The following is a 27,977-nucleotide window of genomic DNA, read 5'->3' on the forward strand; positions in this document are numbered from 1 at the left end:
TAGGAATCTGTGGTTTCGACATCTCCGTGATCGAGGGAGAAATCGGAGATTTGATTCTTTTGACAATTCCCAATATTTCAATATCAGTTTTCACAACATTTTCTCACGAATTTCAAGTCCACCTTGAGCATTTGTGCCGGACACCTCTTGATTTTTGCCACCATGTCTATCTCTTCAACAATATTTTCAATTTGGGAATGAAATTGGAGCCATCATAAAACAATAGGGAAAAGGGCATTATGCCAAAGTGCGATGTGAAAACCCGATATATACCGGCTACTTTTGCTTGGGCCCTGCTTTTATCAGCAACTGGCTTATTCTTTTACTACCCGTAAGTGAAATTCAGCAACAGTTCATCAAGTACAACTCAAATCTAGAGCTTGGATGTTGAATGTATATTTGTTTTTTTTTAGGGCTAGATATTACCTGCCAGATTATCCATGGGTTCCAGTATACCAAGGAGTTCTTACCTTTTTTGTTCTTGCTAATCTATCCTTAGCCACTTTTATGGATCCTGGAGTTATACCAAAAGGTGAAATACTCTTTTTGTAACTGTTATGTACATTTTCCAAAAGTAAACAATTAGTCATTGCTATTCTAAAATACTAAGTAAATGGTTAATATTTTCTAATATAATCATTATCTTATAAGTTTTTGATAATGATTATTTGTTTGAATCAAATCATTGAAATTTATAGTTGAAATTGGTTCTTTGTTTTGCAGCTCCTCCAGACGAAGATAGAGAAGATGATTTTAGGGCTCCTTTATTTAAAAGTGTAGACATTCATGGAATCACTGTTCGTATGAAATGGTGTGTGACATGTAAATTTTATAGACCACCAAGATGTTCCCATTGTAGTGTATGTGATCATTGTATAGAGGTGAGTCTTTGTTTTTTGGTTCTATATGTTCTCAATCTGAAATTCTAAGATACCTCTAAATACCGTAGAATTTTTAATGGAAACATTATCAAAAGAGTCAAAGACATCTTTCGTGAAATAATAATTTATCAATTAGTAATTTGTATGCCATTTTCATGCCTAAATTGAGGGCTATTTCCTTCAGAAGGTCGGCACTATGTCTTTTGGACGCTTGTGTCAGCCTGTAGTATGTATCAATATTCAAACTACTGTATTTTATCCTTCCTACTGTATTTTTATCCTTCATGGTCATGTGACCCGAGTTTCAACCTTTCTCTCTTTAATGTTGGAGGCAATTTACTATCGTTCAAAGGCACATCTATGTATTATGAATTATGAGATCATTGGGTTGGACCTGCACACCTTGAGAAAATTGTCAGTTATTATTTTTGAGTTCATATTCTTGTTTTGTAATATTGCAAACAACATAGGCTGAAATGAAATTGCAAAAAAGAATTGTTTATAACTATTATGGCCACCAGTGCTGGATCTAGAAGGAGGGATCAAAAGTGTATTCTTACCCTGGGCGGAAAATTTAGGGGTCAACAACTTCAATCTTGGCAGACAAATACACTATTTAGCAGGTTTAGCAAACAAATTGGGGTTATTCTGAACACATTCTTTTGTGACTCCTTTGTCATGCAAGAATCAGTTCAGAGAAAGTGAATTGAAAGCACCACTGACAATTAAGAATTTGCTGTACAGCATTTGGAATACCTTTTAGGCAGGCCTTGAAATGAGACGCCATATGGTAATAGAATTTGAAAATCTTTATCACATAATAGCAAAAGAAAAAGTAATTTTTCTAGGAAATATCAGATCATTCTTTTTTTATACCCTGAGCACGTTTGATAGAATGTTCTCCCATATTACCAAATAAGAGAATTCTGAGGTGCAAAAAGCAATTAGATGAGATGTGTGATGATGAATCAAGAATATTTCAACCTGTTGTAAAGATACAGTGATGATATTTGATCAAATCTCATCTGAAATGAAAATGGTAGGCTACCAGGGTGAATCTAGATTATGCTTTTCCGTGATGAAATCGTGAATATCGTGAATAATTGAAGAAACATGGAGCAGATCTGGAAAGAATATATAAGCAAGAATTTCGAATTTTGCTCTAAGCTCCCTACTACATCATTGATGAGCCAGAATCGTTTATCAAACCTAGCAAAAAAAAATCGAACTACTCATAAGGTCAACTATGACAAGACTGAAGGTTCGTTCGCAGAACAAAAGGCTCGAAGACTAAACTTGTATTTTGTAGACAATTTAATATATATCCACTTTAAATATCGTGTTATTTCAGATTATTTTTTCTTATTAAAATAAATGTTCAATAAGTTCATACATTTTGAGAAGGCTCAACGGAGAATGAGTAGCTCTACACTGGTCGTTTTGACCTTTTTTTGGAAGAGCTTATGGGCATCTTTTGCTGGAATGATGATAATGACAAGGGTTCATTTGTTACTAAGGGGCGGCAATATTTCATTTTGTACCACTATCTTCTATTTGAACTCCTTTTTGTGATGAATAATGTTAAATACCTGAAGTCCCTTCATTTAAAAATAATTCTCCATAATATTTGAAACTAACTATATTTTCTATAAATGATTTTCAAACAAATTTTAGTTAGATACCTATCATATTCCAAGAAGTCTTTCGATATATGGAACCGAAAAAATAATGAATGTCTTTGATTAATTCATACTTGATGTAAAAAATTGGATGGCATTTAGTTCTCATAAAAAAAGCAAATGTTATACTGTTTCCCTTTTCGCTTCATAATTTTTCCATTTCTACAAAAAAAATATTTTAATTATCATTTAAGGAATTCATAGGACTTGCAGCAAAATGTGTTTTATTAATCATTATAGCAATATTCTAGAGGGAAAAATTTTTCCTTGAATTATCTCATCTCATCTATTTGTTGGTAATGTCACGTGAAACCAATAAAACTTGTGTTGGTGGACCCCATATTCAATAAAAATTCTAGAAATCAGCTTTTTTCAGGGAGCAAAAATTGAAAAGTTCTATCTAATCTGATGGCTGACTAACATCAATGTAGACACAAGGACATGAGCCTTTTTTTTCAGTTTTGCCCAATTACACGAGTTCAGAAATAGGTTCGAAAAAAAAAGCATATTTTGGGCTATATTACCCTAATATCTTTAATTATTTGAAAGGATAATTTTGGAACAATCCATTTGCTTTTACTAAAATTGGATATTGTGGTTGGAATTGTATCCAAATTATCATATTATGGTATTTATTAGCAATAAAATTAATTTTGAGAATAACTGAAGAATTCTATGCATAATTAATTGCTGATTTTTTTCAGTAAACAAGTTGTATAATCTACTAACTGAAAATTTTATTTTAAGTTAACTTTTGATTCCTCGTTGAAATTTCTGTTTTGGTTCAATTTATCAATTTTGTGATACTATTTTTCATAGAACGAGTTATTAATCATTTGAATTAATAATTAAACATTTTTTTTGGATAGTGAATTTGGCAGGTGCGACTACTTTTTCGAATTGTCCCAAGTTTTAAAATCTCAACTATGCCACCTGAATGGAAAAATTCAAATTTGAAATAAATGTCTTAAGATGGAGAATGTATATTGCGAAGTTGATACTGAATTCAGAATTATCGCTGATTCTTTATTAAAATTAAAAAAAAATTATTTCGTGATCTATTCTAAAGGTTTAATTATTATTGGAAATAATAAAACATCCGTGCGCCGTCCAAAGCTTTTTTTAGGAAATGTAGGAAGTTTTTGGGAATAAATTTGGTGCAAAAATCGGTTGCTAAAATCGGTTGCTATACGACATTTGTCCGATGGGCAACGGATTCCATAGAAAGTAAAAAATCAAGGATTCAAGAAAAAATAAATTCTCTGAAATTCTCTTCAACACCCTGTATAGTGAAATATTGGAATTTGATGTAAACATTCGGAAAGAGCAGAGATTTTTCAATGGGGATCACTAAATTTTAGTCTTTCAACTCATACGATAATTTCGGCCAAAAATTTTGTTCACTTCTGGTTCTGACTTCTCAGAAAAATCATACATTGAGATTAAATTTTTTTTTATTTTATTTAATTTTCTTCAGCAATCAGAACATACATTTTATGAGCTAATTTATTAACGTCTAAAAAATAGCGTGACAAGTCCCCTCCATTGAGAGAATCTTCTAGTTCTTCAGTAAGTCAGATTAAATTGGAAAATTTTCATGTTTCGCTGATTGAATATTTGTATTTGCTGATATTCTGACAAATTTTCCAGTATTTTCCAGAAAGGCATGGCTTGTGTTATGACAAATTAGCAACAATGAATAAATAATAATAATAATAATAATAATAATAATTTATTCATCCATAGCGACATATTACAAATACGTATTGGACAAATAAAACATTTTGAAATGTTGCTCAAAATCACAGATGTTGCTCGAAAGGACAATACAGATCTTATAGCTTGCAACTTCGATAAGTTGTTTCTATTTCAGACGAATACACTAAGTATTTCAAATATCCCCAAAAAGGGTCCACCTTTGCCTATCCACATGTTTGTGCTCCATAAAGTTCCTGTCCATAATTGAGGTGAAGTCTTATCAAGCTGAAAATACATCCCTTCCCATACCTTTGAGTAATACAGATAGATGATTTTGAAGGAAATCTAAATAAAGATCACCCATAAGCCGCCTTGGTAGGATGTATGCCTCAATCAATTAGTTCCTATAAACTTCATGCCATACGAAAATTTTTGTTGGGATTTGGTGTACCTGATAGCATGAGGATTTTCTTCAGCCCACATATCCGAATTCCTCAGACTGAAGACGCCATCCTTCGTGAAAATGGCTTCATCAGTAAATAAAATTCTATTAATTATTCTTTCATTTCTTAAAATCCATCGACTCAATCTTAGTTTCTGGAGATGAAAAGGGTAAAAGTAATTTTTCTTCAATCTACGCCATACAGTCACATGGCGTACGTTCAGAGCAGTAGCAATCCTCCTGGTGCTATTTTCTGGACGTATTTTTTTCATTTCAAGAAAGTCTTCATCGATATTCAGATGCCTATTTTCTTGGGAATCATTCAATTTTGATGTTGGAAACTGGTCATTTTCACGAATATAATTGAAAACTGAAGAAAATGTTTCCTGATGTGGTAATCTTCTATTTAGAGAATCTTGATTGGAATTCCCGTACAGCCGCTCTACCATTAACGTCACAAACAACATATCAGCATATTCTTGAATCGAGAATTTACGAGGCATTATTATGTTCGATTTCAATATTGAAAACAAACCACAAAATCTCAAAAAGAATGTCTGTACCAGTTCCATCAGTTATAAAATTTTATGTGATAGATATTGTTGTAGCCTATTCGAATAAACTCTTTTGGGATTCAACACAAAATAATTTCTCAAAATTTTATTATTTAGTGAAAAATAATTGTCAGAATATCAGGATCAAATATCTGAATGAATGTATTCAATCAGCGGAACAAAAAAATTTCCCACTTTTATCTTAATGTACGATTTTTTTGAGAAGTTAGAGAAATTCCACTATTGAACTAAATTTTTGGTCAAAATTTTCGATTAGTTAGTTGAATCACGTGCGGGACATTAAAATCTAGTGACCCCCATTGAAAAATCTTTGCTCTTTCCGAATATTTTCAACAAATTCCACTATACCGGGTGTTGAATCTCAGCTTGTGAAAAATTCCATATTTTTCTAATCGAACCTGATTTTTTTTTAAATAAGTTTGAATAATCGATGGAACTAATAGAGTGAATTGGGCGTTCCAAATATCAATCAAATATACTGGATGGTTGAAAAGTTATAAGGAATTGAAAATATTGGTGAATTCATAAACCACCCTGTATCTCGGCTATGGGGAAGATTCTACCTATCATATTTTATATATAGGTTTTTTGGACTCGTCTAGGGTAACTCTACCACAGGTTAACGTATGTACATTTACCAATGAAACACCCTGTATAGACATTTTTTTTCATATTTTTTTTTTGATTTGTGATGAAAGATAGGATAATGAACAATATTATAAAATTTGCAGTGGTCCTGTTTAAATGAAAATAAAATGAAAATATAAGATTAAAAAAATTAATTGATCGAGATGTATTTATTAAATTATTTTCAACTTTGAAGCTCTACTCCTTAGTGTAAAATTTTTGTTATCAATTTCCTTCTGCGATAAATAGCGTCAGTTCAACATGCTCATTAACATATTATGTGGTTAAGGAACTGAAATAATCGAATACCTTCCAGGATTTATAAATATTTTTCACTCAATAATTCTTTTTGGTATTAACCTAGGGAAGGGAGAGTAAACCTTTGTTTAAAATAAGCAGTCTATTATTCATTTTTGGAACCGTATCTGAAACATTTTTCCTATGATTCAGCTGAAATTTTGCCCCCAATTGTATTCATTGCGGAAATCTGATAAGATCTTTTAGGTTTTTTATTTTGAATGATCAAAATGATAGGAAGTGACCAATATTGCATTCCAGAATGTCAAATTGCGGAAAATGGGTAGTATTTGTTGATAAACCAGTATCAAATGTTCTGTAAATATTCATTTAAACAAACGCATCTTGTTATTTTATCACACATTAAGCTAATAAATCGTATATTATGATTTTTATAATTTTCGATATATATTCATTCTATGATTCATCAGTATCAATTTATATATGCATTCAATAACGTATCAAGGTAAATGAACAAGTAATTTGTATGTTATCGATATAAAAATGACCGAATTCGAATGAATTAGAGACTAGAGAGAGTTCATTTTACCATGATTCGATATCTGAATTTATAAAATTTGAAAATATTTGCAATAAATTTTTAAAATTTGAGATATTTCATTAACAGGACAGTGCTCACAATAAAGAATTATGTTTTTGAGAGTTCCTTCCCCGAGCAGAGTGCTTTGTTTTATTTCGTCATAATATCTGCAATTTTCTAATTTTCTACCGGGAACAGTGTTAAATGATAAGGTTTGACTCACTGATGACGAATCCGTGGTCAAACTCAATTTTGTACGTCTATTCATTAACACATAAACCTATAGAAACTTGAAATTTTCAGGGTTGGTTCGGATCCTGAATGCATTGGCTAAGTTCCTTAATGGGCAATATGGCAATTTTTGTATTTACTGTGTAGGCCGCACATGATTTGTCATCAGCGAGTCGATCTTCATCGTTTGAGATTATCATGCTCAAAATTCGAAAATTACAGACATTGTGGTGAAATGATATAGCGATCTGATATTATTTGCAGTTATAAATCTTTGGAGTTGTTCATTTAAAATATTGCTCTAATCACTCTGTGCAATTTTCACGATTTGAAATGTTTATAATTAAAAAATCCATCCGTTTTCTCAGAAACTAGATGAAAAATTTGATACAAAATAATGTATACCTATTGAATTGAACGTAAAGTTATAGACTTCAAATAAAATAGAATGGAAGGTTTGATGGCATACATTTTGTTGAGAAAGTACCGGAAATTGAAATTCAAGAATTCTACAAGTGATTATAGAATTTTTATGTCGATGATTTGGCTAATCACCCTCCATACTTACGCGGAGTTTGAGCTTCATCTGTTTTTTTTTACATGCAGGCTGTTCCTTAAAGACATGCTAATATTTAAGTGACCCATATTCAGAAAACGAAATTCAAATAAAATAATTTTGTGAACATTCTAAATTTTGAGGTTCCGGGAGATGAAGGTTTATAATAATAACAATTTTAGTGGATATCGGAAATATTGTATGATAAAATTTATATAATTACCTATGTATGTAATGTGTCACGATAAATTTCATGAAATGCATTTGTTGACGATACTGCTTCTGCTGCAGCTTCCGTATTTATGTTTGTTTTTCTATTCATCTACATAGATGTCACGACTCACGGTGGTACCAACAAAAAGTTTGATGATTGACATATTAGTAATTTCAATGAATTCTTTAAATTCCATTCATTGTAATACATCTTATAATGTTTATTGTTAATTGATAATTTGAGCCATTTCCTTCAATAGAATAATGCTATCCTACAAGGTTTGAAAATATCAAGACAAAAACTTTCTTTGAATTTTGCATTGCAAATGTGTGTCGAAGACTAGAAGTGAGATCGAAGAAAAGACACATATACACTGTACACCCTGTATACCAATTGGAATCAACATGTGATACATTTTTGGAATCAGCTCAGCTAGAGTAATCGGAAAATTGAGACAAAATGGGGGTGTTCCATTTAAAAAATGACGGTGACGTCATTACTCGAAAGTAATTCACCCTATATATTAGATTATTATTTTGAAATACGGTAAATTAAAATAAAAAATCGACGTGTTTCAGGATTATTTCTTAAAATGGTCCATACTTTACGGACACAGTGTATAATATATATCTCATTGAACAGGCATTGTATTGAGTAGATTCCTAAAAATATGTTTAAAAGATGTTTCGATATTTGGATTGCCCCTATAATATTTGATATTTATTCATTTATTATTTATTTATTTACTCAACTCAACATAATATTTTAAATTTTCACAATAAATTAAATTAATCCTGATTTAAGATACCTTAAATGAAGACACCTGGACACAAGGGCGGCCCCAGCCTTAAATTTTGGGGGGTCGCCGTTATGGGCTTCAAGTTTTTTCATGGGGCCATTTCGTACCTTGTCTGCTTGAAACACATATTAAGTGTTAGGTGGTTCCATTTTGGGGGTGTCATGACCCTCTTGACCCTCCCTCTGGGAGCGCGCTTGCTTGGACATTCACAGATTTAATGAAACTAGGCGTCCCAGCTATCCAGAAAATAAATCATTAGGTTTAAAGATACACTAAAAATATCACCTACAATAAAATGAATATTTATTTATTTTTGTTTGCAGACGTTTGACCATCACTGCCCATGGGTTAACAATTGTATTGGAAGGAGAAATTACCGCTTCTTCTTTTTTTTCTTGATGTCCCTAAGTATGCATATGATAAGCATATTCAGCTTGAGTCTAATCTACATTTTACATTATACAAAAAGTTATTCCAATGTGGAACCAATTGTGGCGTATCCTTTTCATTATTGTTATTTTTAGGCGAATATTCATAAATGAATTGGGATTAAATTGTCATCTTTTTTAAGTTAACATACACCGCCTAGAATGCTCCCAGATCTCAAGAGATGAAAATACGAATGGATAGGAATACTGTATTGACTTTCTGAAAACTATGTGAAAGACATTCGACTCATTCGTAATATGTTTAACCAAATACGATATGATTTTCCTTAATATTATTAGTATTGGCCTGATGGCCTTGATATCAATATTGGCCATTCCGATTTTCGGTTTGACCGGTTTTCACATGATGCTAGTTTCAAGAGGTAGGACGACAAACGAACAAGTTACTGGAAAATTCAAAGTTGGGTATAATCCTTTCTCGAGAGGATGTTGGGATAACTGTTGCTACGCCTTATGTGGACCACAATTTCCAAGGTAAGATTTCATTGTTTGGTAACAAACACCAAAAGGAAGTATGAATTCTAAACTGTGAATTTTTTGTCGTTTTCTTATCAATAAAACCGTTTAGTTTTATATATTCTCTTCTTAGTTGATTTAATTATCTATCTTCTGAAAAAATGGAACTGATTTACAGGGTGATTCAAATTCGATGTCTTATGATGGGATCTCTGAAATAAGCAGTTTGAAAAATACTAAATGGCACATTTTCAAACCCTTTTCTCGAGCATCGAAAAAAACTACAAATTGCATGTTGTAGTTCCTTTGATTCAAGATGTGAACGAAATTTGGAATGTGTGAAAAGTTTTCTCCAACTGTTATAGTCTCCGGAGATAGCATCATTAAACAACGAATTCGAACTATGCTATACAAGTTTTTTTTTGTATATGATAAAACATGCCCAAATTCCTATTGATTCTCGCGGCAGCTGCTAACAATTTAACTCAATTGCTATTGTGAGAGTTAATACGATCATTAATTCAAACTATTTCATATTAGTATAGATCTTGATAGATATAGATTTTTCCTTCGATCGAACGAACAGTATTAGAGTATAATTTGACACTTCGAAGTATGTATTTTGGGTTGCCTGACAGAAAGTAGATGATTGAATTGAAACGAAAATGATTCTTTCTTATTTTATAATAAGAATTATTGATATAATGCTCGTGCGAAGCCGAGGCGGGCAAGTAGTGAGAGACAAAATAAAAAAGTGACGGACTTGAATTTTCATATATTTTCAATTAAGTACTAAAATTGTTTTCTCAGGTATCTTACATTTCAACTGATGAAGCCACAAAGTCACGAAACAATTGTGGAACATCTGTGAAAATTCAAGTTTATCATTATTTTTTTTTAAATAAATTTCCATCAAATAAGGATAGAATCAATCGAAAAAAAATGAAACGTAAGCATAGCATGGTATGAGGTATGCTTTGAATGTTATCCAAAATCAATAGAAAATGTTATTCCTTCATGCCCATTCATTTCACCGTTCACTGTATGTCATGTTACTAAATGTCAACTTTACGATAGTGTGCAGCTGACAGGTAAGTTCAGTGAATCTAGAAACTGGAGGTGAAAGAATGGGCCTTAGAATGGAACACTTCTGATGTCACTGAGCGTTATACTTGAGCATTAACAAATTTTTATTATTTTTTTCTTGCCAGAGTTGAATAATTAATTTTTCAATTTTCAGCTTGAAAAATCCGAAAAAATACACAGTAAAACCGAAACATTGCCCACACGGCCCGATTTCGACGATAACGAACGACAGTCAAGTGAAAACTTACATGGATAACAGCAATGGTGTACGTAACATTAATTCACATGCTTATAATAAAGTAAGTATTCTAACTGCGCTAGCTTTAAGAGTGGCTTTTGGCTTGTTTGTTTTCGTGCAGGTGATTAACAATTTTCATAATTTTTTTTTAATTTTCTTATTTCTAATTAGGGTGGGTGTATGTAGAATTTTGACTCACTTAAAAATTTAACATTTAACAGATTAATTTGATCTATTTCTTCTATTTATTTTATTAACACTATAGAATTTTTAGCACTTAATAGAGTAGAAAAAGATGTCTGAAAAAATGATCATTATCAGAAGGTAAGCGTTAATCATGTGTGTAATTTTAATGTATTAATAAACTAATGAGCTAATAGGTGCTATTTTGTGTACTGTATAGATATGAAAATTCAATTGATATTGAGATCGTTAGAGCTGCTTAGCCAAGAGATTCGCCTTTTAATAAAACTAATTAGGGGTAATACTCGATAAGTAGATCCATCAATCAATAGAAAAGGATATTCAGTTATTTTTGTTATTTTGTTATTAGTAGTGCTCCTTCAGTATTTTGAATTGAATGTTTCAAGCAATAAGCTAGATAACAGTAATAGAATCCAAAAACTAATGATCACAAACAATAATATATGTTGAAAGGTTTCTCAAATAAATATCCGAAAATATGAATATTCTGAATTAATTTTTTTAAACATAAGGAGAACTGCAACATCGAAATAAAGTTGCATTCAGTTCCAATTATTTTATAGTGTTATTATTGTCAATCTTTTTCAGAGTTTTCATGTTTGTTCTTTTTAAAGATTTTTTCTGATATCTTCGTATTGATGCTCATTCGTTATAATATATTCTGGTTTCATGTGAATGGGAGATTATAAATATAATCATAGAATTTATTTAAATCATTATTTCTCTATGATAGAGCATACATCATATCTATATCGAATTCCCTATACATAATGTTAGTTGTGGTCCAAACATTGAATATTTACGTAAAGAGACTGTTTATTTCTGAAGAAATGATATTTTTCAAATTTTCTAATTGCAATATTCAATGCAGTAGTATATTGATTGTTTCATGTAAAAAGTCAATAATCAAAAAAAATTTATATTTTGGTATAACTGATTACCAATATGAAACCAAAAATATCGAACATAACAAAGATATTGATGAACTGCTTCCATAAACAAACTGATTTAAGCTGATATAACAGCAAAGTAAAGAAATTGAAGTGAAATATAGATATAGATCAACTTTTTTGTGGTAGGTTAAGAATTTACAATGTTCACATTATAATCTTGGAAATACTTTCACAACTTGCAAAAAGTCAAAATGATCTTGATCCATGATCTATTTATTTTTACTTGATCTTTATTTGGTGGACATTATGTTTGATTGTTTACGAATTATATCAGACTACAGTGGATGAGGAATATATTTGTAGATACAAACATCTAAGATTTTGTATAGTTTCACTATAATAAAGTTATATTATTTTGAAACATTTATGTTGATGTGGGTGGATGGTATTCTGGCAATTGGAATTATGCTGAATATTAACGAGAATTTTATATAGAGGATGAAATATCATAAGTTATAATAAAAACATCAGAATTTCAGATGAAAATTGGCATTTTCAGTATATATGAAAGTGATTCTATGCTTTCTTTATTGAATTTTACTTGATTTGAACCAGTAGGCTTGACCTATCGATCATGGACTTATCAAGATATAAACACATGTGTTAATTGAAAATCTATTACATTTACTGAAAATGAATTGTACTGTGTAATATAGATGTCGCAGTTAATAGATTCTTTCTTAATAATTTGAAAAAATGTGCTATTTCACCCTTAAATCCTCATATCTAGTAGTATCTCCATATGTAGGTTACAGTTCAGTTTATAGAAGTTATGAAAGTACAGATTGCTTTTGTTGAATGGAATATAGTAGCTTGGTATTTGATAAATAGTCGTATTCTGAATGCTGTTTGGTGCTGTAGAAAACCTTGAGCTTTTTTCTTCTCATAAATCGATTCTTCTTCTAAACTTCCATCATAAAGCGTTTCTTCCAGCTATCACCTGGCAGAGACGGCTGCGACCTTGAAATGGAACCATCTGCTTCTCAGTCTCAAGATTGTGAACCCACTCCTCCTCTGCAACGTCATGGTTCCAAAAACAATTTCTTTCTCCCCCAAGGTGCTGTTCCAGATGGAGGTGGAGATTCACCTCGCCATCCTAGACCTAATATTCATTATCCAAGAAGTAGTCCTCATCCGAGACCTCGAGGACTTGATCCATCTGTTCGGGGGGTTACACCTGATGGTCCTCAAAGACCGTCACCCACGTTGCAACAAAGGATAAAGGCACAAGGAGTGCCTACGCCTTTAGCAATGTCTAGTCCTGTAAGAAGGTAAGAACAGTACTTTAAATAATCTTTCATTATTTACATTGTGTAGAGTATTTTTCAGTTTTGGACATTTGGACATTTTTTTTATTGTTGGTTTTAACTTGTGATGATATTAATGGGCACAATCCTTCATTTACATCACCAGATCTCTTACAGCCACCCAAAGCGAAAAGTGCACTCTCCAGTGTGTTAATGCCTAACAGTTTGAATTAATCCTCAAAACGTTTCTTTTCACTGCCACCCCTTATTCCAATCAAATTCTACATTCTACCATCACCACACGTCGCTCTCTCGTCATTTTATTTTTTCTTGAATGCTATTGTCATAAGATATCCTATAAATATAATCGAAATATGAGCCAAGATGTAATACTCATACAAAATGGAATCTGAAGTATTGGAGATAGTAAAATGTAGGATTTTGAATGGAGAACGGTGTGGAGAGTGAAAGGAATCGCTTTGAAGATGATTTGAAACTGTTGTGCATAAAATACACCGGAATGTGTACTTTGGGGGTCAGGGGTTGAAAATGGAGGGTTGTGCCCATTAAGACTTTCGAATAGCATACCGAATACTATTTTTCAGCGAATTTAGTAGAAGCCATTTTTCATTAGAATTTTGCGGGGTTCTTTGTTCTTTCCATTTAATTTTTTCTAAATTGATTAGTTTTGGTATCAAGTATATAATATCATTGGTATAAAGTATATAATATCATTGGTATAAAGTATATAATATCATCAAAATTCCACAGTTTTTCGAAATCGACACAAAATTCATCATCAGAAGCATCAGAATATTTTTACAACCAAAAAAAATTTTGCCGATACTGGAAAACGTTTCATGACGTCATTTGAATCCTAAATTGAATTGCAATTAACTAAGCAGTTGTTATGAACATATCTCGAAGAAATGTTGACTGTGGATGTACAGAATGTTTAAATTAACCCAAGGTTGAGAAACTGTCAGCTAATGTTTTTATAGGAACTTTCGATCACATTTCTTCTCTGGTTAATATGTTCAGTTCCTAATTCCACTCATAAAACAATTCAAAGATATTGTAAAATTCCTGGCTTTTTAGCCGTGGCCTAGACCTAGAATAAACCTACAACGAAGATTAAGATCACCAAGAGATAAAATGGCAAACCAGCGGCAAGTATCTTGAGATAATAATAATAATAATAATATTTATTTATTTCACAGTATAAACATACAGGAAAACGTCAAGAATAGCAATTATATCAATAAATATCACAAATAACATGATTTTTGTACAAACATGAAATATCAAACGTCAAGAATAGCAATTATATCAATAAATATCACAAATAAAATAATTTTTGTACAAACATGAAATATCAAACATTAAAAAATATCACAGTCGAAAAGTTCAGTCACCTCATATATCGCTGTCCTCAACAGCACCCTCTTCACCTCTGTGCTGAAACGTTTTTCATTTAGAGCCTTCAAACGATCAGGTACCATATTGTAAAATACAGGACCCCAGGGATCAACGAATCGCTGAGTAGATGTCAGACGATGGAAAGGTGTCTCCAGGGCAGCCTTGTTTCGCGTATTATAGGCATCTCTGCTTGAATTTCTGGGAAACTGGTGGATGTTTTTGTGTACATATTTGAGGCAGGCGTGAATGTACATACATGGCACAGTCAGAATTTCCCCGGTTATGAAAGTTTCCTTGCTGCTATCCCTAGGTGCAAGACCATACAGTGCTCTTACTGCTCTCTTTTGAAGCCTCAACACCCTTAACGCCTCGGATGTCGCTCCCCATAAAAGGATACTCTGGGAGGCTACTGCGTGAAAGTTGGCAAAATACGCTTGACGAGCTACCACAGCTGAAGCACACATTTTCATTCTTCGGATGGTGAATACTGCCACTGATAATTTTGATATCAGAGAATCGATGTTGGTCTTCCAACCTAACCTACTTTCCAGATGGATTCCAAGAAACTTGATGGGCTCAGCTGTTGGTACCGAATGTGAAAGCAAGAGATGTTGTGTTTTGCTATCATTCACTTTCAGTTTGTTGGCCTGAAACCACTCTGCCATGCGCTCCAAGACTGTTGTAACATGATTTCGTATCTCCGCAGCGTTCGCGCCTCTCACCATAATTGAAGCATCATCAGCATATAGGGTGCCTCCATAGGTTTCAATATTGCCCATTAAATCATTGATGTATACCAGAAATAAGATCGGCCCAAGCACCGAACCTTGTGGAACACCTGTTCTGATACTTCCAACCCTCGATCTTTGATCTAACCATGTTACTATCTGCTCCCGATTTGACAAGTATGAAGTTATCAGTTTATGAGCCACCCCTCTCACTCCATAATGGTGTAATTTGTCGAGTAACACATCATGATCGACGGTGTCAAAGGCCTTCGTTAAATCAAGACACACCAATTCCACCATATCACCATCATCCCAAGCTGATGTTGTGAGCTTTATTACTTCACAAATCGCAGACATTACTGATTTTCCTCTCCTATAACCATGCTGCCGTTGTGAAAAGAAATTGTTTTTTTCAAAGAAATTCACCAGCCTCTTCTTGATCACCAACTCTACCACCTTGGACAACACCGGCAATATTGATATTGGCCTATAATTCTGCTGTAGACCCGCATCTCCATTCTTATATACAGGAACCACTCGTCCTCTTTTTAGTCTACTCGGAAATATCCCCTCCTCCAAACATTTATTTATAACCTCTGCCAGGGGGTACGATATCTGTTGTTTCACCTCTTTTAATAACTTCGTTGAGAGATCATCTATGTCTTTCGTTTCTTTTGCTTTAAGACCATCTATAACTAGCTCAATTTCGTCAGACGTGGTAGGATGAAAGAAACATGAACGAGAGTTATTAATTTTTGTATCTCGTAGATATTCATGGGCTGTTTTAGTCGTTGGTTGTATTTCCTTCGCAATAGTTTCTCCCAACTCGCAAAAGTAGTTATTGAAATCTTCTGCGTTGAGAGCCGTATCCGGTATTTGCTTCCGCTCTCTAGTGGTTTCTTTCCTTATGACGTTCCATATAGCTTTCTGTTTGTTACTGGCACTTTCAATATGTGAGGCATTTCTTTCTTTGGTAATTATCGTAATCTCTTGATGGTATTTTTGTTTATGCAGCCTGTACACCTGATAGTCTTCTTCTCTCTTTGTAGTCACCGCTCGAAACGGCCAGTGCATCCAGATTGTTTTTCATCTTTTTCAATTGCTCTGTCAAGTAAAATCCATCGCATTTCTTCGTAGCATATTTGTAAGGGAAACACTCATCGAATTCTTTAATGAGGATGTTGTACATCTTATTAAATGCATCTTCTGCTAACGCTTCTGTTGAAAAGTCCCGCCATGAATATCGAATCAACCTTTCTTTGTATGCTTTTATATTGTCATCATTAATTGTTTTTCTCTCCTTGGAACATACTTTCCGGTATTTTAATATTGTGAGTATTTGCGCTTTATGGTCTGAGAGGTGCACTTCTGTAGTTTCCATCACAATATTTTCTTTACCGTTATTGGTAAATATATTATCTATACAGGTAGAACTAACCCTAGTTATTCTCGACGGTAGCAATGTTGTTATTTTCAAGCCATAAGACTTCAAGAGATCTGTCAAGTCTTTCACTTCAGCGTTATCTAGTAGAAAATTTACATTGAAGTCACCAGCAAGGTAGACATCGTGCTTGCTATATTTTTCCGATATCATCGACAATATTCCATCCACCACTTCCAAAAATAGTTCATAATCTCCTGTTGGTGGTCTGTACACTGCTACTGCGATGGATTTCTGTTTCATCAACTCAACCGCAGCAATTTCTACATGTTGTTCTATTGTGGTATTCACTATTTCTAGAATATTTCTGTATTTCAATTTTTCATTGACCAAAATGACTGCTCCGCCATGTCTTGCATTTTTCCTGCAATATGCGGAACCTACTTCGTAGTTTTTTACTTTCAATGCATTCATTTCTTCGCCTTTTAGCCAGTGCTCCGTCAAACATACCACATCTGCCTTTTTCTCCGCTAAACATACATTTAACGAGTCAATTTTTCTTGAAATACTCTGTATGTTCAAGTTCAAGAGTTTGAAATTGCAGCTCAAATTCTCTGCTCTCTTTTTTCCTTGTGGTGAAAAAACCTGTATTTCCTAACTAAAATGCCTTTTGGCCATATTTCATGTCGTCTTACCTCCTCCAACATTTTCGCATCAAACCCAATTTTGAAAGATTTATTCTTACTGTGGTTGTTCTCATGCTTTTCAATTTCATCCACTAAAAATGATCGACGACCTTTAACAATCACATAGAATAAACAGGAAGAAAGCCAAAGAGAATAAAAAATAATTTATACCCTTTAATTAAAAGAAAAAAAACGAAACCCTGAGAAATGCACTTAATGAAGATTGGTACATTAGAAACGTAGAAATCAGAAACCTCACAACTAGAGGATTATATTCAAAAATTGGCAAAAAGAGCCTTCGACATAATAGAATCATATGAAAACAAAGGATTGAGAAAATTATTGGAATATCACAGCAAATAATTCAGAAAAATAAAACGACTGAAGTCCATGCTCTGAAATCAATATAAGCAAGCGACATCTTCGCAAATTGAAAATGACCCCGGGATATCAAAGTCATAGATAACCGAAAAACAATACAAAGTTCTAAAACTACAATTACACAATGAAACAGGAAACAATAGACATTCAATTTGGAAAAATTCAGCATCTTTCTTCTACGACTTTGAGTTTAATCTTTAGAATGAAGGACACTCAAAATCTTCCTTCAACCAAGAAATTGGTTTTTGGAACACGTTTAATTTCTAAATGAGACTTTACTTCCGATGATGAAACTGGCCCTTAGACCTGCCTACCGCAGTAGTAGGCGAAACCTCATCTGAGGTGGAGAAAATAAAGATTTTTCCAATTGGAATGATGCAATTTGGAATGGTTATAATGACCGCACTGTATTATTTTTTGGCAATTCTGTTCAGAAGGTTATGCCATTTAATCAAGGAAAGTCTAAAGATACACGCTTCAATAACGTTAAGCAATTGTTAGATTGCTTTATCAAAATCAGTGAATTGTGGATTTGTGTTAACTGAGAGACATTTAAGAAGAATTCATGAATGACATATTCAGTGTTGCCATTATAAGCATTTCAAATAGTATAATTCCTATTCGAAAACCCTGTATGAACGCCTCATCCGGACACAATAAACTATCTCGGAAGATGCTTGCTGCAGCAGTAGGCAAAACCATCAGGTGAGAAATCGACTAGGCCAGGGTTAAAAAACCCGGAATTTTCGATTATGTTTAACCATCCGGTCGTGAAAGCCTTCAGCATTAAATTCAAAGAAAATTGAATATCATTTTTCTGGTGAAACTATGGATACAGCAATCTTGAAATTTTATTGACAAATATGAATACCTAAGATACCATCAAAATGTGTAAGTGTCGTGATCACCCTGTATACCCAAAAAGAAATGTTGTAATTTAAGCACCAATTTAACCATGTTAATATGGTTGATTGAAATAGCATGAGGTACTTGCTTTGTCCTTCAATTTTATGTTTTGTTGGAAACTATTTCATAACATTCATTACCTCTGCCTTTTTAGGTGGACTTGAAAGGGAGCTTTTGCTTTTCATATGCGTCACAAAATCAATAAATGTTCTTTAACTGGAACTTTAACAACCTGTATAAACAAATGGCTTTTGCATAAAATGAGAGTGCTTTCTCATAAAGGAACAAAATGACTGTTTTGAAATGATGATAAAATCAAAATGGGTCACTTTCTGATAAATTAACAGACACCTATACTATTGCAAACGATTTCCATTCTAGGTTTTACTAAACGAAATTAATGATCATTATGTTATTTTGAAAGACATTATATTCAAGAAAAAAATTCAAAGAACAAAAAAAAAATGTCGCTTCAATGATTATTTTGTACATTGAGTGAAATTAAAATTTGATATTGAAAATTCTGCTGATATATGTAAATGAGGCTACAATTTCAACAGCTTGCGACATATCATATTCCAGACGGGTTCAATAGGGATCTTCATCATATCAGATGATCTTGATGGGCAGAGTAACTAGTTGATAATATGCCTATCCATGAAGGCTATCGTTTTTTTGGCAACATGAAGTTTGGCATTATATTGTAGAAATGTGTTGGATAGCGTTAAAGTATGGAATCACACATGGCTCTATTACTTCCTCAAAGTAGAACCGGGTTGATATGTTGCGTCTAATGGAAAAAACTGGTGCTACATATACATACAAAAACACCCATTCATTATAATCTTTTGTGTGGTTAACATGGCGGTTTTGTCAGATTGTGGACTACGTCTCCCGCCAGTTCGTCTTCTCATGTATGCCCGATCATCATGCATCCTCAGATACAAGTGAAAGTCATCACTAAAAATAGTATGCTTCATATCCTGGCTCCTTATTTCCTTGGACCCTAGAAAATGGCGATGTCGATAATTCCGCTCTAAGAGATAAAACCAATTTACCAGTGTGGATGATAAAAGACCAAAACTTCATAATTGGCGATACACCGTATTCTTAGCAATACATCCTCCTATTCCCTTAAAATCACTGTTTTAATAATGGCCCGATTTCTGCTAAATTTGAATCGCAAGATCCAAAAACTTTAAAAATTTTTGGCCAGATCATTCGTTTGCTATCAGATAGGAATTTTTGTGATAATTTTTGGACATTGCAAGATAAAAAGGTTATTCGACATTTATGATATTGGATGTTGTGACCTTCCCACTTTAAATAATTTCTTGGATAAGACAGTTTTTTGAGGAACAATTCACTTTTCGATCCCTGAAGATGACTATGATAATAGCCGAAAGCTTGGATTCCATTACCTGATATATAAAATTACACTTTCTTTATAATTTGTGAATCTATATCGAATACATTATCTGTATTGTTTCCATCTGTAAATCTAAAAACTACTATGTATTCAATATCTACAGATCATGTGACCTATTACAAATTTCGCCTAAATGGAGTTATGGAAAATAATCCCAAAAAATATTTTGCTCATTAGTAATATTGATTTTGTGTCGCTATGTATGTATCGCTAGTTCTGCCAGTCAAAACGCTTCGCTTCCACAGGTCGAACCCGAGTACTCCCACCCAGCCTAGAAGGCCGGATTTCATCGGTATTGCGGCAAATCACCAACAACCGCCCCAATACTACGACTACCAACAGAGCCAAAATACACATCACGCACACAGGCCCATGATGGCCAGTACCCAGAACTATGGAAGTCCTCAGAGAAGATTTATGTCTGAGGGCGAATTGGTAAGACAAGAGGCGCAGTTGTCTTACCCCAGATCGAACAACACGGTGGACAACATCAGGGAATTGGCGAATTCGCCACAGAGGGGAGTGTATATGTGGAAAGATACCTCCCCTGGTTATCCTCCGCCCCAACACACTGAATTCTATAGGTAGGGGCAAGTAGATATCCAGAAATTGTAGATGTGGTGTGAGAGAGTTGGCTGTAATACTGCCTACAGGCCAAATTTTACTGCTTGATGGATTGTAATTGACACTTCGTTGTTGAAGCCAACCTGTGATTATGTACCGATCGAGAATTGTCATTGTGTGCAGTGATTTGATTTTGATTGAACCAGGCCGTGATTTGTTTTTCCCGAACTTGATTTTTATTATTGAAAATTAGGGAATTATACTGCGCTACTTTTGAATATAAATAAAAATCCAAACTGATGCTCAGCTCTAATGTGCACACTTTATGCGAAAAATAATTTAATTACAATAATTTTTGAAATATATTCTTTCATTATTTTCCTGTTTTTCAAATTTTGGATCATTTTTTTTAAATATTATCGTCAAATCAAAACTTATCGTCAAAGAAATTAAGTGCTAGTGTCGGAGAGCTAGCAGTTGATTTGACTAACCCATTTTTCACAAAGATAGAAAGATTTTAAATAATTTCTTTTATCATCGTTCTATTAAGGAAATACAGTTTTTTTTTTTTTAAGAAACAGTAGGTGGGCATCTGTATATTGAATGAATTAATCTAATAATGAACGTGGGCGGCAAAAAAGTATAACAGAACAAAAAATATTTTCAAAATTTTTGCTTAGAATCTGTCAAAGTAATGAACGAGTTTTCTTATGATTATTATACGTTAACTACGCTCACCTTGAAATTAGATTGAAAATCAAGAAACTATGCATTTTCATTTGAAGGTAGTCTTAAACGTGGACGAATAAACAGTCAAAGGCTAGTATTGTCTACCTTTGGTAGCACAGTGGTTTTAGAGACGGCTGTGATGCTGAAGGTACCGGGTTCGAATCCCGGCTAGGTCATGGATGTTGTACATGTCTGGTGGTGGACAATGCATTATTATATACTACGTGATTATGGGTACATAGCATGACTGCTGAGCCCAAATAAAATAGAAAGAAAAAAAAAAAAAGGCTAGTATTGAAATGAAAATCGACTATTAAATTATCGCTTATAACATATGTTTATAACTGATATTGAGAAGTTGTTCTAGAAGAGGAAATTTCAGATTATTGTTTCAAAATTGAATTTCGCTTAAATTATATTAACTATGATGAAAGGCATTGAGGGTATTCTTTTTTACCTATCAATTATGATTTTTATCAACAAGTAATTCGAATTTTATATTTTCATTTATGTTTTGTAATCTTAGAGTTTTCGTAAAGCAAGGTAAGAATATATGACTAATATTAAATAATCAAGCTTCAAATTTTCAGCTGTTTTGCAATTCATTTCAGCCTGCACAAGCTTATCATTTACACTCAATCATAACACATCTTATTTTTTTGAAATACTGAGTTGTGTTATTACAGGAATTCGTTGAATTGTCGATTGTGTGGAACTATTAATATATACATATCTGGAACATTATTAGCAGTATTTTAGAGAAATATCACATTACAGGTCAATTATCATAATTTCAGATCTAATCCTACTAGTCCAACACAACAAGTGTATACGACAGCTCAACCTAGATCTTATCATCCAGCATCTAGAGGTGGGGTACCTGTATATCCTCCTGCTAGTCCACAGATCCATCGAAAGATGCAACAGATGGGAACTAGCTCTTCTGCTGTTCAGCAACAGGTACGATATTTTTCAATAATGCATTTGGTACCTTCTTATTATATTTGGAATTATTATTATTCTTCAATCTTACTTTTTGATTGGTCTTAAAGAGGAAGTGAAAAGAAAGCCTTGACAAAAAAAATGATTCTCCCTGCATAGGTATAGATTATAGTTATATATTCCTATTTGCATGATCTTTTGAATTTGGTTATTGAAATTATGAACAAAATCTTTGTCGAAATGACGTTTAAGGAAAATAAAAATTCCGTTTTCAAGTATGTAGTCACGGCCCTCAGAGTAATAAACATAGATAGAGGGAGCATATGTCATTTTCACTAAGCAATTTTTGTCCCCAACATAAACTATCAAATTTGAAATGAAAACATATCAGTGATACATCAGTGATATATCAATTCACTCAATTCGCGAGTTCCTCCACAAAGAACGCACTGCTTATGTCCCATAGTGAATCAACGTTTCATATTAACTCAAAATATATTGAAATGAATACCTAAATATATCAGAAATTCAGAAAACAAACCTCAAGCGCGCCAAACGACGTGAAACAACCGATGACACTAGGAGTGTAAAAGTTGCCAAACCTTGGATTTTGGCAGGTAGATACAGAAAATAACAAATATTCTGCTCATTATAAATTCGACAATTAGGAAAAATATCGGATTCCAAATATTCAAATTTGCATATTTAATCAGGAATCACTCAAATAAATATATTTTATTCAATATAATATACATTCATAATGATATAGTAAAATTGTGGATTTGAAAATATATCACAATCCGACAACGTAATCTAACCATGTCGGGGACATGTAAAAATTGCGTATACTTCCTCTAACCATGTTTTTTACTCGTATGTCACGGCCTCATTGATGAAAATGTAGTTTAATATAAAAAAAGCCTTACCGAACCAGTGTGCTAAATTGAGCAGCTGGCAAGCTGCTTAACAAATCGGAACTACCCAGAAAGACGCGGTTCTTTACTGTCCACAGCTCCATGACTAACTACTCACGCGCACATGTCTCAATAAAGACAAATACAAGAAATTTGGAATGTGTTTGACCATTCTGCCACTTGTATATCGCATTGCTAAACCTGGTATGTGAATGAATATGTGTGGATCCTTCAAGCTAGATGCTTCAGAAAGGTATCTTCTAGCTCCAGGAAAGATGGGATAGAACCATTAAACACTCAAATGACAAGATTTAATTGCAGTTCGTTTTGGTTGTTGAATTTTGTTCTTTCCACCGAAAAAACGTTTCAAATAACGTGAAAGTTTTAAGTAGGGATTCATCAAGCCAAGTAGCTTGACATTTTAAGCAACTACTTGACTTAAAAATCAAGCTCGTGAAAAATTAAATACTTGAGCTTGGACTGACTTGATTTTAGATATTTATTGCTTGACTTGATATCAAGCTACTTGACATTACTTGAGCTTGATATGCACGTGTCTCACGGAATAATTTTCTGCAATCTCGTGCGCGCTTAAACTAAATATGGGGATTCCTTGAGCATCGAGAGATTGAAGCATTCGCCAGTGTGACTTTATTAGTAGTTTTCTCTCATTTCTTTGAAATTTATTGGTAGATTTCAGTAGTTTCAGAAATCTGAATGCTGGAGCTACATTGAAAATATAGGTTTGAAAAACCATTGAAATTAATTAATGCTTTTATTCAATATAAAAAAGACTCGAAGAAAATAGAATATTAGAAACAAGAAAAATATATAGAAAATTATTACACACTTATATGTATTTATATAAAAAACTGAGAAGAATGGAATTTTTCTCAGGAAAAAACAAAACGAATTTCGACGAAGCGGCAAATATTGGAGGCGGCATTTTCTACTTTTTTCGAGAAATCCGGATTTCTAGAATTTCCGCATCAGCCTATTGTTTTACTCCAACAAAAAAAAAACAAAATGTTCCAGCGTTTTATAAAGTCGAACCTCGGCAGAAGAACTCGAAACCGCAGGGTTTGCACAAGAGGGGCGGCAATTATTGGAGGGAGGCATTCTCTACTTTTTCCGAGAAATCTGGATTACTAGAAAATTGTATTGAATAATGTTTTCTACGAATTCCAAACATGATTTTTTCAATGAGTTTTTTGGATTGATTGTTTATTTTTTATTTTTTTAATTTATGTTTCATTTCAAAAAAGTTGATATTTTCGGTTCTTTTATACAATAAGTTTAATAAATAAAAAGTGTTTTTTGCAAGGTTCCTTCTCATTTCATCATTTTGACTTGATTTCAAGTCAAGCTCAAGTCAAGTAGCTTGAAAATCAAGCCAAGCCGTGAATCCCTAGTTTGTTGGAATACATACATTTTATTTTTTTTAGATGATGGAAATTTCATTCGTTATAAAGTTCCATGTTTGAATTATATGTGTGTGTTTGTATTTCTAGCAGCAGGACAACCGTCGCAGACCCATATCATTCGTCCGAGCCCTTGAGATGACAGATGGCGTTGAACTTTCCCAATCCGGTGGCCAATGCTCCGCGCATCTACCTTCTCAACGGCCATCGACGCCCGAACGTACCAGCGTCTACGATATGAACTATGAAATTTCCGTATAGGACAGGTGCCGGCACTCACATCGATGTGATTGAGTGCGTTTATAAGTTCCTCTGTATCAGAGGACAGAACCAGTGTGCCCCAAAACTGAATCAAATATTAACTCTCGTTTCCCAATTCTAAAAATGAATAATATCCTGTCACTCCTCCTTGAAAGTTGTCTTTCACTTGTCCTTTTATGTGCGTAGGTGATAAATAGGTTGGTGTCTGAGCTGATCAAAGAAATCTTGAACGTGGCTTGTTCTCGATGAAACGGTATACTCTGCCTACTTGGAGAATTTGACCGATTGTTATGAAAACTGCAGAATTTTTCTATTTGGAAGTAATTTAAAGTTCTCGGAAATCAATTTTTTTTTGACATAGTATAATATTAACACTAAAAATTTTCAATGATTTTTACAGACTCTTGAAAACGATTTAATGGCTTTTCCAAATTGATGGGGTTATACATCAACAAATCCTTTTACTTATAAAAGGAGGAATGAATTTTTGAACGTGAGTTATAAATATGTTCATAAATAAATCACAAAAAAAAATGCGAGTTTCTCTTATGCTGATCAAATGAACATTTTGCTTTATCGAAAAAAATTAATTGACGGCTATGGAAAATTTTAGAGAAATAATGACTATAAATTTACATAAAAAATATGATGTTGAGTTTATTTGAAAGAAAAGAGAGTAATAGATAACACTTATTTATTAATTCATTTATTCTTTCACAACCGCTCTAATTTTGTACCATTTCAGTTCCATTGGCTGACATCAGACATCTTTCATGATTAACAGCCATTAGGCATAATAAAAAAGGTAAAGATGCAGAGGATCAAATACTCCAATCTGTTTGGGTCATGTTATTTTGGATCGTTACATACAACATTATATTCCGGTTTTTCAAAATTCCTTGAAATAACTCTCACCTGACGCAATGTGAAATATATTCGGATTGAATAGTTGAAGAAAATAAGTGAATCCATGAACTAAAATATGTTTCAGAAGTAATTAGGTTGAATAAGACTGTTGGAATTTTAATGTTTTTTATTCTTAAAGTTGAGTTCTTGAACTTAATTTGGATTTTCAAATTTTTCATGTAACTTGTATCAATGTGTTTGTTTAAAATTTAATTTGTATAGTAGTTTGTAATATAAGAAGAATTATGTTGAAATTATAATTGCACAAAAATAAAAGTTACCAAAGTTAAAAACTCAAATTCAACATAACTATTTTTTATTTATATATTTATTTTTTTGAACAAGTATTTAAAGTAGGTGTGTTTTGATTGAAATTTTTATTTTTGTAACCAATTTTAGGAAAAATTCTCTTGAAGCGGAAAAATCTTGTCTCTTTACTTATTTATTGCAATTATTTTTTGCGATTCAGGAGTACATTTAATGAAATAAAAAGCAAAATATACTGTTTCATTGAAGATACATTTCACAATTCTCTGGTGGCCAATTTTTGCTCAGACTAACTTAGGCTGTAAAAAAAATATTTATCTATCAGCAAGAAGTATCCTACTCTCTATCTGTCATTATCAAATATAAAATTATTCTGTCTCAATTAGTCATTGCATTGAAAAAATCAAGCCAAATTTTTTATACAAACAGTTGACCAATATAGGATAATCAGGTTTCATCACTTCATATTGAATCAATCTCATTATTCCCATAAAAAATATATTTCTTGTTATTTCAAATTGATTATTATTTTTGGTTTGGTGTCATTTGGAGATAATCCTATGCTCAATAATAATAATGTTTTTTTTATTAATTTAAAGGATTTTGATTCTCTGATAACAGTTGCAAACAAGTTGAGTTGTACCTGTATTGAAGAACAAATTAGATGTAAATAATTCATTGCCCTTTAAATATTTGGTTTGGTCTTGAGACAAGTTATTTTGAATCTGAACCTTTAATTTTTATTTTTTTTATTTGCCATAGTGTGATTAGGATGGATAATATATTGTTAGTAATTATTTCGAGAGAAAGTTCTATGTAATAGCTTCATATCTTATTTCAGAAAAGATTTCAGATGAACTTCAAATAAAAAATGAGAACTCCTGATGAAAGCATAGTGGTCTTATTCATCACAAGTCTAGTCAGTTTAGATACACTATGTTTTAAAACAAATCTTATTGAAAGTTTCCAGGAATTTGTATGCAAGTTTTAGAAATATTGGCTATTTTAAATATAATTTACTTTCAATTCGAATTTTTCCAACAAATGTCTTCCATTATTTTAGATAATATGCCCATTTGATTTTTATTGTTATATAATGGTGCATATCAAATTGATTATCTTAACACAAATAGGTACGTTTAGATATTTTTTGCTTTTATTTTGTACATATATTATTAACATTTTTTTTGTAAGGATACTACTTGCTTATATTGATAACTTGAGGAAATTATTGTCAAACCTAACAAAGATATAGATAGTATGAATATTAAACATAATTTCTTGTTTTTGAAGGGTAAACTGATTGCTATCAAGCAATTCCAACAAAATACTGTATTTTCAAATTGTTAATTTATTTTTGTATATGATGCCGAGCAGGGTAGTCATTAGGTTTTGTTCCAAATGTGACCTTACATAGTTGGCATTTTGTTTATGATGGTTATGTTTTATGTATGGTTGTTTGTTGTTGATTTTCTGAACTATTCTTTTTTATTGAACAAATATAATCATACTAACAATGAGGCTCAGGCATTTTATATAGTAAATTTTTATTATGTGTATTATCAGTAACTGAGTTGGTGTAAATATATTAATAATTTAGTATATATAATTGCATTTTTGAACAACCTTAATTCATTTTGTGTTTATTAATTTTACAGAATAATAATCATTCTGGTAACTGATTATTTAAGAAGACAGATTATGGGAATTGTAGGAATTGCTTTTGTGAAATTTGTCATGTCTTCATCAAAAATACTTATGCAGTGCGTTCAAAGGTGGTCAATACATAGTAGAAGAGTTGCTTTGCTCGGGATGGTTATCAACGTCTCCAACTGAAAGATTACTTTGAATCCAAAATACTTTAGCAAGT

The 27,977-nt window shown here is 32.6% G+C and overlaps 1 protein-coding gene across 10 annotated transcripts; it reads left to right on the top strand.

The window, feature by feature from the left end:
• On the top strand, nt 1-27,713 carry LOC123674276 (palmitoyltransferase ZDHHC8). 10 transcript variants are annotated; one of them, XR_006746625.1, is made up of 11 exons: nt 4-331; nt 414-532; nt 724-881; nt 8,864-9,036; nt 9,269-9,463; nt 10,686-10,830; nt 12,848-13,197; nt 20,349-20,687; nt 22,194-22,356; nt 25,335-25,427; nt 25,680-27,713. XR_006746625.1 is itself a non-coding variant. In XM_045609262.1 (10 exons), exons 1-10 carry the CDS (start codon nt 240-242, stop codon nt 24,932-24,934), a joined length of 1,893 nt encoding a protein of 630 aa, XP_045465218.1. In that variant the 5' UTR covers nt 1-239; the 3' UTR covers nt 24,935-27,713. The 10 variants fall into 10 exon arrangements, 8 of the variants coding, with proteins under 8 accessions (XP_045465218.1, XP_045465219.1, XP_045465217.1 ...); XR_006746624.1 differs by having other exon boundaries at nt 5-331; nt 24,764-25,427; XM_045609262.1 differs by having other exon boundaries at nt 1-331; nt 12,860-13,197; nt 24,764-27,713.
• The last annotated feature ends 264 nt before the right edge of the window (nt 27,714-27,977 follow it).

Source organism: Harmonia axyridis, chromosome 2, assembly GCF_914767665.1.
Source record: "Harmonia axyridis chromosome 2, icHarAxyr1.1, whole genome shotgun sequence".
NCBI classification, from domain to species: domain Eukaryota; kingdom Metazoa; phylum Arthropoda; class Insecta; order Coleoptera; family Coccinellidae; genus Harmonia; species Harmonia axyridis.